At 31.8% G+C, this 19,675-nt stretch overlaps 1 protein-coding gene across 2 annotated transcripts in view; it reads right to left on the minus strand.

Annotated features, from left to right (window-relative positions):
- Positions 1 to 19,675, minus strand: part of LOC118190982 (uncharacterized) — a 122,091-nt gene that overhangs the window by 42,497 nt on the left and 59,919 nt on the right. For both annotated transcript variants that reach the window (XM_035361769.2, XM_035361771.2), the window contains exon 5: positions 17,348 to 17,578. In XM_035361769.2, coding sequence (XP_035217660.1) covers positions 17,348 to 17,578 — 231 coding nt within the window. The remainder of the gene's footprint in view (positions 1 to 17,347; positions 17,579 to 19,675) is intronic.

Raw genomic sequence — 19,675 nt, forward strand, 5'->3', positions numbered from 1 at the left:
TAGTCAAGGACATGAAAAAATATATAATGTTGAAACTAACTTTTTTTGTTTGCCCTCATATTTCAAGTGTGGCTGTTTCTGGTATATCCTTTGTTGCATTCTGAAATGTTAAAACTAAGCATTCAAGATGCCCGAGTTTGGTACTCATATGCATGAGTGTGCATTCACTATGAATGTGAACATACATATAAAAATTTCTTAAATGTCGATAGGAAGACATTCTACTCAAGAACTTCGGTTAAATTAATAAATGAGTATGCAAAAAGAATTTATAGAAAGATTTGCTTTAAAATTTTATTACTAAGATTTAAAATACAACACAATTTTAAAATCTAGGGAAAAAATATGCATTCCTTAAAACTGTTTGTAAAGAAATCTTTCAGTATAAATTTTCTGTAATAATTGTGCTTTGCAATGACTTTACAAAGATTTTTGATATACATACTATAAAAAGTCGCTAGAGTCCTAATTTTAAAGCTGTTTAATACTAATAGTTTGAAGCAGGTTTAAGTCCTGGTGAATGCCTAGCAGCATGGCAATTTTTGTGAATTGTTGCTGCTCATGTTTAATGTCAACATGAGCCAGTTTCATTTAAAAAGGTTCTTCACAAAGACATGCCTTGACTATGAGTCCTCGTTAGGATTAGGCTTGGCTTGGTTTGGTATGTTAGATTATGGCAAAGCACGCAAAAGTGATCTGCCAAAGGGAAAGTATGCTTTCAGAAAAAACTTTCTAAGGAAAACTGTCACGCACCCATGTTACACACAAACTGCAAAAATGCCCATTCAGTGTTTTCATTCACAGGAGTCTGAATCCAGGTCAAACTACAACTGCTAAACATTTAAGAGATAGTCCTCACGTACTTTGCCCTATGATAAATAAAATAAACAATACTGTGAAAGTCACTTTACACTACTGAAATGACCATAACTTGACCAGGTTACCAATCCTGGTGAACGGGCTGTTTGCATGGATGCTTTTCCTAATGCGTATACAAGCCAGTTTCCCTTAGGACCTCCATGAAGGCATCCTCCCTCTTAGGTCAATAGAAATTGAGTGCTTTGCCATAATCAAATAAACCAAACAATTTGCATGACATGTTTCAAATATTATGTTGAAAAGTGTATCCATCAGAGCTAGGCTCCATTAAATGAAATATACTTTCTTTTCTTTGTCTTTTATAACAATGTTCTTATTATCTGAAACTGAATTGTCAGCAAAATATTTTTAATAATGTGTTATTCCATTTTGGTTTCTGTTTAAAGAAAAAACGAATTTAAGCAAGAAATTTCTTGTGTTTTGAAAAATTTTACCTTCATCAAACTGAGCTGCTGGCAAAAGCACATATATTTATTTAGAGAAAACTGTTGGGTGCCTGTTATCTTATAACTGGAAAGATCAAGGGAATTTTTAATACAGAAATAAAGTTATTAATTTTATTGAAATTTGTGGATTATTTGTGTTTTGAGATGAGTCAGAACATTATATGTGATGAATCTAAAATAAGGATTTTGTTACCAGACATTCCCAACAAAATATGTTAAAATTTTTTGTGTTGATTGATTTTTGAAAATTGATTTGTGTTACATTAAGATTTAGCTGTGTCTGATATACACTAGCTGTGTATGATTTAGCTGTGTCTTTTTACTTTGTTTTTATAAATCTGCTTTGTTTGTTAATATTTGTTATATTCATTAAGTACTATATATCAAGTTTTAAAATCAGTCAAGCCTATGAATAGCCTGCTGCCTGAATACTGCTGGTTCGACTCGCATTCGAACCAAAATGAATGTATTGGCTGTATGGTTGGTTGGCTTCATGGTTTCCCATGTATAATGTGAATATGAGTCAGTTTTACTTACTAAGTCCTCGGTAGGAACATCTCTCTCCTGAAGGCAGATAGTTTATATTTGATTTGCCATAGTCAAATACCATATGAAATTTGTCTAAAAGACTAATAAATTATATAATAGACTAATGTAACAAAATTAAATTATATAAATGCATATAATGAAAAAAATGAGATTATAACAAATTTTTAATTATTTTTTAACACAGTAGTTCCTAAATTCCATTATTTTAAAATTTTATTTCACTTTCATGTATGTATTGATAAATTTTATATGTGGAAAGACGTAACTATTCAGTATATCCAAATATTTTAATTAAATAATTCCAATTTGAAAATGCATGCACCTGCGCATGATTCTTGTAACTTGAAAAACATTACTCATAATCTCAGAACAATGTGTATAAAGAAAATTAAATTTTATATCCCTACTCAGTGTTGTCTAAATCTATTTAAATGAGCTTATTAATTTTTTGATATATATTAAAAACAAACTCGATTTTTGTCTTGTATATATGAAAAATACCCAAATCTTGCTGTCAGACTGAAGTACTTAGAGGTATAAAACTCGTCATTTGGAACAAAAGTTTCTGCGGAATTTCTCTAGATCAGCAGGTAACACAGGTCACTGAAGTGGACATTGACCGATTTTACCACCAAAAAGACTTTTCCTCTAACAAAAAGGACTGAAATGCTTTTGTTACCTACAAAACCATATAATCTTTAGCAAGATAAAAAGCTTATTTTAATCAGCTTCGATGTTTGTGTTTAATATTTTTCTGGCAAATGAACTGATCTCATATTTTTTCATTTTCATTTATATGCAAAATTATAAATCACAAAAATACAACACTTAAGACATCCACTGCAGAGTGTCATACCTAGTACAAGGCAAATAAACTTAAAATTACTTATTATCAAATCTGATTAAAACAAAGCAAACTGTTAACTTAGAAATAATGCTATGTTCACAAAAAATTAATTTTGGGTATAATGTATATGATTTATGATGGGATGCATGTTAAGCATGCAAATTATCAGCATTCGTTTGGTTGAAAATCATCTTAAAATTGCTAGATAAAACATAACTTCATGCGATGAAATTTATCCTTTCATGAATTTCTAATATACTCTTGCTACTTACATAACCATATTGTCATCAGTAAAATGATAATTTTACCTAAATCAGCTTTGCTGTTTATAATGTTTAATATTTTTCTTGCACCTGAAGTGATATTGTAATTTTTCACTCTCAGTTTTATGAAAAACTGTCACAGAAGTAAAAGGCCAATTTTACCCACTCAACATAAATACTACTATGCAGAGCCTATGCAATATTTATGAAACCCCTGTATCTAACTGAGACAACTTCTTTGACATGATAATTGAATTCACACAGCTTATCCATCACAAAATCTCTCGTATAATCAAGTTTTGAATGCAATTTTAGGTACAAATATAAATATAACAAAACTATAATATAACAAATTCTAATATAACTAACACCAAAACACTATTTAAAAATATACATAATGCTATGCCACTAATAAATAAACATTTAAACTTACCGTTATGGAACACTATAACACTTATTAATCGACTGTTATAAAGTTAATTTTTGTTTTGATGTAATTTAAAAGTTATTTTTTATAACAATCCCTTAGTAATAAAAAGCTTCACTAGAGGCCCATGAAAACATAACCACCTCCAAATTCAGAGCAAAAGTAAGGATTTTCTTCAGTTCATTTTAATAAGACTGATCAACACAGATAATTTTTAAAAATATATTAGCCTACTTTGAGTTTTTAAAATTCAAGAGAATATACATATACAGGCATGTTTCAGAACTTACCATTTAAATTTCGTGGGGAGGTATGGAAGACATCACAAAATCAATTTCACATAAGAAAGTATGTCTGCAAACGTCATCTACATGAACAAAATGGACAAGTAAAGTTAACACAAGGAAACAGCATAGTTTGGGGTAACGATGTGACCTCTATTCCAAAGTGAAGTAAAGGCTCAGAGTAGGTGCTCAAAATTGTGGCCATTTACATGAACACAGGATTCACAGTGCCACTGCATTGACCTCTGAACATTTCCAAAAAGCCTGGCATATCATGAACAGTTCCTGCAACAAGGTCCATTTCACTGTCAACGGGAGTCTCGTACACACGTTCTTTCATGGCTCCCCCCAAAAAGAAATCCACGGGCAATAAATCAGGTGACCTGGATAGCCAAGCGGTCGGTCCACTTCTGCCAATCCATCGAGCTTCGAATGTTCGGTTCAGATAATCATGCACATCAGTTGTGGAATGGGCTGGAGCCCTGTTATGTTGATGCCACCTATCTCGGTGGATATGCGCAGGAACAGCACCCAGAAAAGTTGGTAACTGTCTCAAGAAAGACTAAGTATTTCTGGCTGTCTAATTGGGGTGGTAGCAAATAAGGTCCCAACAAACAGTCACCAATGATACCACCCCACACATTTATGGCAAAACTATGCTGTGCAGCGTACAAATCCATTACAGCTCGTGGTGATGTAATTAAACAAGAAGAATCAAATTCAAACTAAAAATATGGACTACTGATCAAAGACTATACAATTTAATTTCATTTTAAGCAGTGGGCTCAGTAACTCAATCGTCATAACAAATTTAAATGTCAGCAGCGACAGTAAAGATGAATAATTACAAATTATCAGAGCTGGGAGGAACTAATGCAGGGAGCAAGTGGAGGTTAGAAACAGACTTCTTGTCTTACACTCCAAAAACCTCAGTTTATAAACTGTCTAAGTGACTTGCATTCTGGTGAGAAAATAGAAATTGGAAATTATAGTAAAAGCTGAAATTGTAAACAACTGGGTAATTTACATAATACAGCGGTACCTCGATATACGAGTGTTTTGAGATACGAGCTACCGAGCGAGCGATGCTTTGCTTTGAGATGAGAGCAAGATTTGAGATACGAGGAATCGCACTCTACACCGCTGCACACGACCGCAACATGCGCCCACATGTTGGTGTCGTGTGCAGTGTCTAACAGTTTCTACCACCTCAGACTAAACAAGGTGAGACTAAATGAGACTCCTTCGTTCTCGAAGCATTTTTGATAAGTTGGGTTCGCGTTTTTTGCTTTTTGTACATTTACAAAACATTTATTTTTATAACCATGGGTCCAAAGAAGATGATGTCTATTGAATTAAAGTGTGAAATCATAGAAAACTATGAGCAAGGTGTGCGAGTAATTGACTTGGGGAGGATGTACGGGCGTAGCACATCAGCGATATGTACTGTGCTTAAGCAGAAGGAGTTGATAAAGGGTATAACACCAGCTACGGACGTTACAATAATTTCTGAGCTCCGGACCTCTCTCAATGAAAAGATGGAGAAACTACTGATGGTGTGGGTAACAGAGAAGCAGCTTCAAGGAGGAACCTTAACACAAAGTATCATATGTGAGAAGGCACGGGCGACTTACAGTGATTTGCTGAAGCAGATCCCACACACTTCCACAAACGAGGAATCGGAAGACTTGTTTAAAGCCAGTCGGGGCTGGTTTGACAATTTTAGGAAAAGGACCGGCATTCACTCCATCGTCACGCGTGGTGAGGCAGCAAGTTTGGATGTGAAGGCAGCTGAGGTTTACATCAAAAAGTTTTCCGAACTGATAGAAGCCAAAGGATACATCCCCCAGCAAGGTCTTCAACTGTGACGAGACAGGGCTTTTCTGGAAAAGGATGCCGAATAGGACTTGCATAACAGCAGAGGAGAAGACGATGCCAGGTCACAAAGCCATGAAGGATAGATTAAATCTAGCACTTTGCGTCAATGCGAGTGGCGACTGCAAAATCAAGACTCTGCTAGTATACCATTCGGAAAATCTGACAGCCTTTAAGTCATATCAGATTTTAAAAGAAAAACTGCCAGTTATGTGGAGGGAAAATCCGAAGACGTGGGTCACCAGGAAATTCTTTGTGGAGTGGATAAACCTGGTGTTTGGCCCTTCTGTTAAAAAATATCTACAGAAAAACAACCTACCCATGCAAGCCCTTCTCGCCCTCAACAATGCCCCTGCTCACCCACCAAATCTCGAAGATGATTTACTCAAAGAGTTCAAGATTATAAAAGTTCTCTACCTACAACCCAACACCACTCCTATCCTGCAGCTCATGGATCAGCAGGTGATTTCTAATTTTAAGAAGTTGTACACCAAGCACATTTTTCGGTGCTGCTTTGAGGTGACGGAGAACACAAACCTTACGCTTCGAGAGTTCTGGAAGGACCACTTTAACATTGTGATATGCCTAAGAATTATTGATCAGGCCTGGATGGGTGTTACAACGAGGACCTCAACATCTGCATGGAAGAACCTGAGGCTGTAGCTGAAAGGGCCTTCGAAGGATTGGAACCCGAAGTGTCATTGGTAAAGGAGATTGTTTCTCTGGGAAAATCCATGAGTCTGGAGGTGGATGAGAGAGATGTGAACGAACTCGTCGAGGAAGTCTCAGGAGCTGACAACCGAGGAGTTACACAATCTACATTCGCAGCAGCATATAATGGTTCAACGAAAAATTAGTTTTGAAGAGGAGCCAGAGATGGAGGAGGTTATCCCTACAAGAGATACAAAACAGACCTTGGGAATGTGGGAGATAGTTGTAGAGTTCGTGGATAAAAATCACTGTGAAAAAGTTACAACTAGTCATGCATCGGAATTGTTCAACGAAACTTGCCTAACTCATTTCCGCTTGACAGGGAGGAAGAAACAAACCTCCTTGGACAGTTTTTTTTAAACGATCTGCAGGTGAAAATGAGCAAAGCGTAACGAAAAAAGTGAAGACCAGTGACAAAAATTAAGCGCTTCTGTAAGCACTTCACTTTTTCTTTTAATTATGTTTTTAAAATGTATTTATTATTTATAAAAAAAAAAGTTTCTTCTTGTAAATACATTTTTCTTATTCAAAAACAACTGAGGTGGTGTTTTGGGAGCTGGAACAGATTAATGGCATTTCAATTAATTTCAATGGGGAAAACTGCTTTGAGATAAGAGCAATTTGACATACGAGCAAGGTTACGAAGTGAATTAAACTCGTATGTTGAGGTACCGCTGTAATATCTGTACATATCTTTGAAGAATAATTTCCCTTTCTCTTAATGTATTCAGTTTCTTTCTTCCACATTTCCTTTTCGTTTTAGAATTTTTAGATTTACTAAAAGATTTCTGTTATCCTAAAATCATTAAATGTATTTAGAATGTATAGAGAAAGCTGCTATTTTTATTTCTATAGTAATATGAATATTCAGAAGAAATATGAAATATATATAGTAAGTTATAGAGCTGGTGTGGCAGAATTTTTAGAATTTAGTGATACATCGAGCAACAAAATATAGAAATGGCAAAACTTTTAGAATTTAGAGCAGGCATTGGAAGCAAAATAAAAGCCCCGTTCACATGCAACGCTCCTTCGCACAGCTGCCGTTAGCAAGAGGAGAAAAAGGAGATATGAAAGAATTTTGTCTTTAGGACCCATTCAGAAGACCACCGTCTTCCTTCCCTTTACACCTAAGCCTCTGTGAACAATCACGTCTCCGAATTGGCAGATTTCTAATACTGTTCACACATTTTTAACATTGTTTACTGTTGTTAATTTCGTAATCTGTACTTTCACAACTGGTACCTGAACTTTCATAATGGCTCCTGAAAAATATACGCTTTTTAATTATTATTATTATTTTATAAGCTGTTATTTAGTTCACTCTTGGAGCTTGTCGCTATGGTTAGAAGATGGTCATGGATTTTTAAACTGCTTCCCGATAAGATATAGAACCAAGCTTTGTACATACACTACTTGTGGATGTGGTGTCACGCTTTTGATTTTTAGTAGATTAGATTTTTTTCAAATTTTAAGTTGAAACGATTTTTTTCGCAAATAATAACAAATAAACTGAGAATCTCAGAATATTATAGTTTGCACCATAACACACTGTGGAGGGAAAAAAATTAAATTTTTAGCGTAATTTTTGAAAAAAGTTCATATTTTTAGACTTTTTGACGCCCATTAATTTTAAAATTTCATATCTAAAAATATATCTGTTACAAACTTCCAATATTTTCAAAGCTTACATAACAAACTTTTCGCATTTAAAAAAATTTAATTGGATGATTTTTTTACTTTTTTGAAAGATATGCAATAAAGAAGAATGGGAAATATTGGTTCTTCTTGGGCATCAATTCGAAACATCGGTTTCAAAGTAATAATCTCATTATACCACACTATTTTTATGACATTATTTATACTATATAAGTTGTTATTGTTGCCAGTTGTTAGTTCAGCATGAGATTGGAGATATTTCTGAATTAACTTTCTCTTAAGATGCGTTTTACATTCCGTTGTGTTTAACGTTCTTATTAGATTGAAACATAACTACTGATTATACTTCGTGATATTCTAAACACTTGCACGAGTATTTCTGTGAAAAATTCCAGAACTTTGAAGTGTTTCTGTTGATAAAATTAATTTAATTAAGCTATCACCGTATTTGAGTGCAATGACAATCATTTACGAACTATTATCAATCTATAACAAACCCATACGCACGCAACAATATTATAATTAATTAATGTATTAAAATTTTTTGAACGTGTTTTACAAAACAAAAACAGGTAAAGAAAAATTCTGCTTGCATTTTATGAGTTTTTGCAAATTTTCTAGCCACATAAGGTTTTAAAAAAAAGTTTGTAATTTATGTTTATATTTACCAATTGAATAAATAGCACTGGTTTGATTTATATATATATGTGTGCATTGAAATTCAGCAATAAAATTTTAAAGATTTGAAATGATTAAATGTCTATTTAGACAGTTTGTATTCTTTAAACTGCAAATGCAAACTGAGAAACCTCTTGCATTTTTTTCAATAAATTCTTTTACTTAAAGTCCTAAAACATATACAGGCATGGACTAAATTATTTATTATTTTTACTGCTTATTTAAAATTATATACTTTATAGAAACAAGGATGGATTTTGCAAAATACCAAATGGAAAAATTATTTGAAATGAAAATGTGACTGAGATCATATTTGTTTTAAAGATTTTAGATAAAAGTGTATTTATATTTTTTTCTCAGAAACTAATTCATTAATTGCAAAATTATTCGTTGAAGTTATTAAGAACACTCTAATAAATACAATAAAAAAACTGGGGGGAGACATTGAAAATTGTAGGAGAAGAAAGACATTTTAATTGTAAAATTTTTCTTCAAAAATTTAAATTAAAAATACTAGCAAAACTTTTTTTCAGCTTAAAATTATTTTGTCTCACAAAACCATTTAATAATGTTCATAAAAAGTAGATGAAAATGCTTAAATTTGTTTTAAAAAAATCATTCAAAAGGTACTGAGTCCCTTGTCGCGTTGAAGCCAATATACACTTGTCTTAACTTTAGTTTTAATTTAAACGATATTTCTGGAATACCGAGCATCAGATAACCTTGTCTGTATTTGTCTATAATTTCCGTATCTTGTACAGTTCTATCTAATTTTTGGGGAGATGCTATCACATCCCCAGACATCTACCAGCGCAATTGTTTCACTGACAGTCCAGCGAGCAGTAACTAAAATTAAGTGAACCGCGCAGTATAGTACGGGAAATCTCCCCATTTGCCCTGCTCCCAAGAGGCAAGGAACATTCAACCAAGTTCTACCTCCAATTCGGCGAGGCAGTTAATGCTTGTCCCACGTGAATGGGACACGTTGCAAGAACCAGTTTTCGCCACCGGTCGTATCTGCTCTTGTGAACGGGGCTTTAGAAAGGTACTAAGCAGCAGAATTTAGGATCCACAGAGATTGCATCAGATGGAAAATGCTTAGTGCCTGCTCCGTGTATGATGCATTAAGACATATTAGATGAATCTTTTAAATCGCAAGTTTTCAGTTTCTTTTTAATAAAAAAAAATTCTTTCTATAACACCTGTACACGTGATAAGATTGGAAGCATTTTTAATGTTTTCCATGCTTTTGTCTAGTGAAAAGTAGAGAAAATAAAGGGAAGATAAAAATGTTAAGAAAAAGATTCTAGTATCAGAAGTAAAAACATTCAACTATTATGTTTTCATTGTTCTTCCAGACTTTCTCCAAAAAGTAAGAAATTATGTATTAATACCATGGAGAAATTTTTCATTTCCTCACATTTTTCTGGAATCTTCCAAAACCATGAGTCTATAAATCTTACCTTTAAATCTTTCTACATTTTCCAACCTGCAATGTTTAAAATCCTAAACAAAAATTAACCCTACCAATTCGGTAACAGCAAAAAGCCAGAAATATTTGGGGGGGGGGGAAATCGGAGGAAAAAATGTGTAAAATTAATTTTATAGAGAAAACTGATGCATATTCAGACAATTACATGGGAAAACTCTTACCATGAAAACACTAAAAAGACATTTTTAATTAATTACATAGCTATTTTGCTAAGAACTATTTCATAAATTATGCTTTATAACATTATACCTTGCTTATTTTTCAAATTTAAAATATTGTATAAGTGGTGGCCAAAATGGAACTTCATAATATGACAGCAAAAAATAAAAATGCTTTATTTTAATGTTATTTCTTAAATATAATTACAATATATCACCATTATTTTCATGAAATTTATCAATGTTACAATGTTCTAGAAAAAATCGTCGAAAAAGTCTCAGATCTCAGAATTAAAAATTTTCTATAGAAACTGATCTTAAAATCACCAAATGTTGATAAGTAGCCAAATTTAGAGCAATTTAATAAAAGAATTCATATCCCCCAAAGCGAAAAGTTGTTTAAAAGCTCTTCACTAGAAAAAATGAAATAATTTCGAAATGCTTATGTTTCACTTCTTGCTCAGAAACTTTATCAAACCATTTATATTAGAAATAGGAACAAATTATAACCCGTGAACGCATCCACACATTCAAAAGATAACAATATTGGTCAGCGAATTGCCAAAAATATTCCTCCCAAATGCTAATTCACACTCAGAATGGCAGTCATAAAAACAGACAGAAATTTCAGATGATTAAAATTAAGGACCTTCTGCTCATTTTGGCCAAAATTAAGGACTTTTAAGGACCAAAAATTAATTTAAAAAAAAAAAAAAAAACTTAAGGACTTTTAAGGACTCCTAAGGACAGTACGAACCCTGTTTTTCACAACTGACTACAAATTGAACTTAAGCATGTATTTTTTCCACTGATAATGAGAAGCAAATTTTCAAGCATTTCAAAAAACAACATAAATACAGTAAACATAAAAATTACAATGAACGAAATGAATGAAATGAAAATATGAATAATATATTGAATGAAGATATGAATATTGCTAATTAGAAAACAATACAATATTTTTTGAAACAGTTGTTTTTACTTAAACTTATTTTAGAAGTAGATAGATCTGCTGCACATTATAAATCTCTGCTTCACATACAGTTGTCACATTTAAGTTTAGAAAATTAAGGTACGTTGGCTTCAAAGTATTTTATATTTTTGAAGTACTCAATCATAAATTGATACTAATTCTCTGGTTTATTGATGTTAGAAGTTACTATGAAATACAGTTTATGAGATTACTTATAATCTTTCTGTAGCTGCCATGCCATAACATGGCAGCTATGTATGGGTTTGGATTTTAATGATTTCTTAAATATAGACTTTTCCTTTCCTTCTGGCTGTGATGTAGGATGTAATAGTTGCCACACATAAAATAATTCTGCTTTTTCTTCTAGCTCTCAAACTCTTCCTTTTAAAACTAGTATTTTTACACACTCTATAGTGCTATTTTCATATATATGTTTACTTTTATTTTTAATATCTTCCCTTTACCTGCTGCCAGTATTTTCTAATAAGGCTGGTTCACTTATTAGAATTATTTGTTCAGATTCAATGCATTTTCCCTCTGAAATACTACCTGAATTCATTTTGACTTCATTAAAACATACCATTATCGTTTCTTTAACATGTTGAGAGCCACACCTATTTCTTAGGCAATCCCATTCAGGCCACGTGGGCCGCTTAAAGCGCTGGTATTATAGGGCCAGTGATTCTTATCGCAGTAGAAGATAGTTTACATTTGGCAATCATTCAACACGTTACGTTTTTATGCTTACCGTGTTTCAATGAAATTCATTAGTCCTGTAAAATGAATCAAAATTAAGTAAATTTTAAATAAATTTTTTGTAATTCCATAAAACAGTGTAAATTTTATAGTTATATATCATGTTACGTGTTGTCAGCCAGCGGCGGTCGACGCAGAGCTTAAACGGAAAGTCTAGTGTCAGCCACAGATGGCTGACGTGGCACTCAACATGTTAAAATCTTGATTGCTATCGTATGCATTACTTTCATGGCCCCATTATACAGATGCTTTGTATAATTCACAACATAAACAAACATCCACTGACTTGGTCGAACTAAAAATTATTTCTCTTTCAAATATTTACAACGCAAATGCATTGCAAGTACGAAGGAAGAAAAAATTTTTTTACTTCTAGGTAAATTGATTAGAATGAGGATGAGTTTATTTTGAAATTACAAGAAAAAATATAAATGAAAGTCTCAAAGGTAGCATATGAATAAAAAATGGTTAAGTGTTATACAGAAAACACACAATTGATAGTTAACAAAATTCACAAAGAAAAAAAATATTTACTTCATTGTTCTTTTAATTAAATTACATTTCGCATCATTTTTCTCATAAATTCAACAAATGTCTTTATGTAGTACTAGGCTATTTTATTTCCTCTTTTCATCATAATTATTTCCAGTTTAGCTTTTTAAGAAATATATTTTCCTTTTCTGTTTTCCAGTTTTGATAGGGTTTGAATTTGGAGAATGCTGAGAAATGTTGTTAACTTCAGGCCAGTAGAACATTTAGAACTCTTATATTTTGAATCTTAAAACAGAACTTAAACACACAGTTTTTGGCACATTTTTTAAAAAATTTCATTCAGAAGCTCTATACTTTTATCCTGATCTGTACTGCTTTTGTATGAGAACTTCCTACGCCAACTGCAGTAAAACATCCCTTAACCTTCGTTTTTTAATGGTAGTAAAATTTTTTTTTTTAAATTCTTTTCATGATGCCTTACATCACATAATAATTCATCTTATCTAAACATACTAAATTCCTGTTCATCTGTGACTATTACATTATGCCAAATAAGACAAATGTTTATCATGCATTTTGCATATGCTAGATTCAAATTCTTTATTTACAAAAAATTTTCTTCTTGCGTTTTGAGCATGGTATCTCTATGCTATCTGGCAGTTTCGTGATTAACTTCCATTACAAAATGTTTTACTTCAGATGCAAATTTTATAGTATTAAGCTTAGGATTTGTTTTATTTCTTTGTGTTTGAACACTTTATTTTAACAGCATTTGAGGATTTTTTAATATTTTTGCTATATTCCAAATGGTAAAATTTCTAATAGATAATGCAAGACATGATTAAAAAGTCTGAAGGTTTAAGATTAAGCCTGTTATTATGCTACTGAAGTGTCCTACCTTCGATCTCGCTGCTTAGTAAATATCATGGATGGAAGTTATATTTAATTTAAATTGCATTTCATATAATGTATTTTATAGAATAGCTCTAAAATTCAAATTATTTCATTCTGAAGCTGTTTAAACAAACAAAAAGGAATGTTTTGTGAATTTTGCTTTCATAATTTCAGTTTATTGCATGAAATGTGAAAAAAACTAAAGTCATGTCTTTAATATTTAGTAGTTTTTCTTCAAATAAATTTTAAAAAACACCATACGAAACCAAATTTGAAGCACTAGTATTATCGGTATCAATTAATTGTACAGATGAAATTTTTTAGTCTAGTTTATACATTCAAAATATTATGTATCATCAGATTGCTTTTTACTTTACTGAAGCAATAAATTTATATTAAATAGTTTAAATAATTATATAAAAAAAGAGTTTGCAGTTTTATCAAAATATGCATGGTTGAAATCGTATCTTAATCTAGTTTATAATTCAGTTTTAAAACGTCGAGGACTAAAAGCTTTTCTTAAATGTTTTTGAATATATAATAAAATATTAAGCACTTTTCTAAATTACATATCATTAAGATTTGACTTGTCACTCACTGAAGATAAAATATGGCCATTTAAACAAATGCTTACATCTGCTTTTAAGGTTTTCTCATAAATATTCTTAGCATTTTTATTGTATTTTAAATACTTTAGTTATGTAAAATAAACATGAGGATATTAGGAAACCTGAAGAAATTGAATACCCTACCATGATAAATGTATTTTTTCAACCTGCCCATTGTTTTAGAAACCACTGCACTATTATTACATGCTGGTTTATTTTATTGTGATATACAGTTAAATATTAAGTTCATGTTACTGCAGTATTGTCATTATTATATACTTATTGATAATTTTTAAATTTCCTTTATAAGTGTAATTAACATAAAATGTTTATAAGTGTAATTTAATAAAATGTCATTCAATAATGTATTTTATTTTTACTAATATTTTAAATCATGAATTATGATTTAATATATTTCTCATCTAGGTTTTCTTTGTGTGTTAGGAGGAGGAAGACAAAAAGACTGAAATGTTTTAATTAAGAAAATAAAACAATTACAGTAATGTTTATTGAAGCAATCAGTACTGTGTGATTGCCAATCATTGAATAATGTTAAAATACATTGTTTGTAAGGAAATTTGCTTATCTTTATGTTACAGTTTTTATTTTAATACAAGCTGAAATTTGAATGACTTCTTGAATCACTAGTCAAGCCATTATTCTATTAAATAACATACCAAATTATTTCTAAGAGCCTATTTTAAAAATATCCTTTATATTTATTATTTATACAAATTATAGATAAATGTGGCATGTATCAGTTATCAAAGCAGTAAGATTTATCAAAGTCTACTCATTACTTATGGTACCAAAAAAGTGCAAGTGATATTGTCACATTAACAAACATGACTATCACCGATGCTTCAATAATTTAACTATATCCTGAGTAATACTGGGAGCTTTCAGAAGTGGGCATCTTAGGAAATGATGGCTTCATGAGAAATATACATATTTTTGTTATTCCTTATTTATTTACCTTCATGAGAAATATACATGTTTTTATTATTTCTTATTTATTTATCTTTTGGTTGAGAATGAAAAATGGATTTTCAGATGTTCATATGAAAGAATTCTGTTTAATAATAAAGGTTAAAACTTTTAATAATATGCAATTAGCTTTTTATTATATATATAACTACACTACATCTAATGCAATATTCTAATGCACTATTATAAATGTCAGTGCTAAAAAATTGCGATACTATTGTTAGGGTAATCTCTTCTTATACACGAAAAATTTTGGTACTTTCTGATGATCTGTACTCACAATATTTGCTAAAACTGGAGGTGTATACACACGATAATAGAAAACCATGAATATAATATGCATACCACACACATGTATATTTACATGCTTTAAATTTAATCTTTATTTCTGCATAGCATTTCACTGGCTGAAAAATATGTGAATATCAGCCATATAGTTTCCTTTTTGGTCTCCTAAAATTTATTGTTTGTTATAAAATGTTTATTTTTATTACTGTCTGTGAACAGAGCAGTAGGTATGAACCATAAAGCAAACAAACATTTTACCAAATCTCAAAATTACCAATTTTCACAGTTCTGCAGATAGTCAGAAGGTACCAAAATTTTAAATAATGTTCTACACTTTTCTGTTAATTGTTCTATTCTGTTCTATTAATTCATTATTCTGTTTATTATTTTATCAAACTTTCTGTAGGGATCTTAACTGGTTAGGATGTTATTACCATGCAGAAGAGAATTTGGTATTCAAGCTTGAAAAAACTGCAGCTGAAGGTCAGTCAAACTGGTTTTGGTTAATTTCAATTTAATTTTGGATGAAGAAGCATAAAATTTATAATTAGTAAAAAGGATGTTAAATTAAGTTTTTCATGTTTTCGAAATTTTTTTTATGTTATTTCTTGCTTTCCTTTTTTTTTTCAAATTTTTTAACTCTTGTTTGTGCATGTAGTTCTGCATTTAATGCCATACCTTAAATATTGTAAAATATTAAAATAATTTATTTCATTAAAAATGTAATTATAACAATAAATTTTCTGTTCCATTTAATCATATCTAAACACTATATACATCACTTTTCAATAATCTATTATTTTGTATCTTTCTTTCACAACCAAGATCTGACATATGACTCACTTTTCAAACTGATAATAAGGTGTAATAATGGTAATCTATTTTTTAATATGTGTGCAGAAAGATAGAATTTTAAAAGAACTTCTTGACTTTCTAATGATGCAGGGATGGTGGTTCGGTAAAACCATCGACACTAGTCCTGTGAAAATTTTGAAAATATAACGCTGATTTTTGTTGTTTGACTTCAGAATTAATACCAAGGATGTTTTTGTGCTATGTGGGAATTTTCAGGGGTAAAGTTGCAGCTATATGATGGTGCTCCCTAATGTCCCATTCAAAGTTTTAGCAGATTTGGGCAGCAGTACTGAAGCAGATGTGCAAATGCAGCAGAGCATTGTTACAAAGCATGATCAAGCAGAACACTCTGCTAACAAACAGAAATTTTAGCAAATAGGGTAACTGCATTTTCTCAGTATGCATTGGTAGCAAAAGTGTATAACAAATATACAAAAAATTTTGTCTCAATGGTATGATAGAGCATGTATTCACAGCCCAAGTGATGCACTTTAAAAATTAAATTTTGTTACTTTTATTTTTTAATGTGCTTTATATTTTCGTACTACAAATCATTTTGAATTTCCCCCTCCTACTAAAGAGAAATAAATGACTGATATAAAGCAACCTCCACACTTTCTCAAAAAAAAGTTCATTCATTGTCATAAGCTACAAAATTTTAATTACACTAAAACAATTCTTAAATCTGACAATTACTGTGAGATAAAAGAAATCATCCATCATGTAATGATTTGAGAAGTTATTGCAATTGTTCAATTTAACTGATGACTATATTACACTGAAACTGACATTACGTTGAAAAAGTCTCACAATTAAAATTTATCTCGTTTTAAAACTATAGAAATCTGGTTATTTCATATATTCTTATCATGCAAGTAACACCATTAAACATTCAACTATTTAATACTTTAAAGCTATTAGCCTAACTATTTCAAAATACATTTAATTATAACCCTTTAAATAAAATATTTTAGATTTCAACAAAAATTATTTCATCAATCAAATTCTAATCACCTAAATCTGAAAGAGTGCCATTCATGAAATTAAAGCACAATTAAAGTTAATACAAAGTGTGCTCTATTTCATTATCAGGACTGCAATGTAAATGATTGTCTCTTTACACAAATTTCCTCTCAATGAAAACTGAGTTTTATATGTTACCAACAGATTTTGATTTAACATTTTTAGAAGTGAATAATTTTTTTAAAAAGTAAAGAATCACTTACATTTCTTCAGAACTCTTGCTACTACTGCTACTACTATTACCAGATGATTCTCTACTATTTCGAAATTTTGTTCTTCCGCGTTTCCTCTGCCTTTCTTCACCACTGCTGTCAGACTTCACTTTCTCTACCTCTTTAGCTTCATTCAGGGGAGGTTCAGGCACAATTTCGGGAGAATCATGAATTTTCTCCTGATTTTCAGGCACATGTTCTGGAGATGACACATCTGATGACCTAAAAAATATTTTTTAAAAGTGACATTCATTTTTATTCATATTTACAATAACTTCAATTACACAAAATAATTTATATAAACATGCTGTTATATCATGAGTTATCTACAATATGTGTTAAGAACATTATCAATTAAAGTGTTTGGTGATCCAATGAAGAGAATTGGATATGATTATTAGACTACTGTAAGGCATACTTTGACAATAAGTCTATGGGAAAAAGATACCTTCATGGAAAACTTTTAAAGGGAAAGTAGCCCAGATTTATGTTATATATGTGAAAACCTATGGAAACCTGTTGCATCCAGTAAGCTCAACTGCTGGGAATAGAACCTAGGGTGAATCTGTGTTAATTTGAAGTGTCTAGTTTACAACACTAGCCAGCCAAATAATTAAAAAAAGTTCACAATGTTGCAGATGATAGAAATAATCAAGTTTAGTATTACAAGGGATACATCAACAAAAACCAAGAATGTACAATAACATTTTAGCACTTTAACTTACAACAACCAATTATCTAATTTAGTTAAGCTGAAAACCAAAAACAAACAAAAAAAACTTCTTTTACATTTATGCTATTATCTTAAAAAACGCTTGCTTAAATTGAGTTGTAAAACTCAAAAGCTGCAAATGAAAGCCAAGAAGTAAATACACAATCTCCACCGCTCTTTATACATCTCTTCGTTATTGAATAGCAGTTAACCGTTTTTGATTTAAAAAAAATTTAAATACAGTCGATTTCGGTCAATCGGACAACACCAAGAAGCGATCGTTTTGGTCCTAATAACTGGCTGGACCGATTACACGAACATGTCCTACGTTGTAAGACGGGACGTGCTATATGTAGCAAACAGTAAATGTACATGTAAATCATGTACTAAAGTATAATTATGAACTTTATGGTGCGGTACACACGTATGACAAACATACATGTACAAACAAGAAAATACAGTCGAACTTTTTTTATTGAGAAAATTAATTTAGAAACGAATTCTAGGAAACAATCTCCATGATACTCAACATGTGAAGCACAATAAAAACAATTTCTTACCAAGTTCCAATCAACATTTGAAGAACTTACCCAAAGTGATCTGACGCGTTCTCTTGATGTACGTGAACGAAATCGCCACAAGCATCTAACGCAGCAATGGGACTGCCTTCATTTCCCTCCTGCATGAAATACCGACACACAGTTTCAATGCATTTCCTCGCATCCTGTGTTGTCATTTTCTCGCCATGTGCTTTCTTGAATTTTATGTCATGTCTAAATTTCCATCAAGACAACCAACCGTCCATAGCTTTAAAGTCCGATGACTTTAAAGCAAAGCTCAGCCAATAACAATGGCTTACCAATAACTTACTCACAAGGGCATCAGCGATGTCTGGATCCTTGGCTTCACGCTTCCGTCTTTTAAAAGTTCCTCCTCGTCCTTCACATTTTGCCCATTATTCTCGCAGCTCATTCATTCTCTTGTTTTATCAAGCGTGAAATTGTAGTCCTTGCGAATCCGGTAATTTTCACTAACCAATGCTGACTAGTGTTTCGTGGTTGTTGCTTGATCTTATCCAGGAAAACAATTTTTTTCAGCTAACGTCAAGTCCCGTCACATCATTTTATCATTTTGGCAGGGGAGACACGACACGTGCACAGTTCACAGACTAAAGTGGTCTGAAGAAACCTTGGTGTTTCGGGTTCAAGATGTTGAGGTCAAGAGGAAAATAAAATGCTTGCCATTCAAAGCTTTGGCACTAAAACCATCCCAAAATGGTAATGAAATGATAGCTTTCTTGTGTAAACTTTAATCATGATTGACAGGCAGGAATTCCTTTCAGGTGAAGATGGACACTCTATTGTTCCTTTTCTCAAAACTTGGAGGCACAGGTAGGTCAAAGAAAATGGTGCACGTGTTCACCTCCCACCGGTTTTGCTTTTGTCATGCACTTTAAGAAATTCCTGACCTTTTATAAAGCATTTTCCTGGGAAGCCGCAACTACAGATCCTCCCATATGTCGCAGACCACCTGTACATCCGCTGTATGTGGCCGACTTGTGGCTTCTGTTTCTTATTCGCTCTCACGTTTATTGGTCTGATTAAACA

Source organism: Stegodyphus dumicola, chromosome X1 (genome assembly GCF_044657685.1).
Source record: "Stegodyphus dumicola isolate Sdum_Otavi_A_Nest chromosome X1, ASM4465768v1".
Classification (NCBI taxonomy): domain Eukaryota; kingdom Metazoa; phylum Arthropoda; class Arachnida; order Araneae; family Eresidae; genus Stegodyphus; species Stegodyphus dumicola.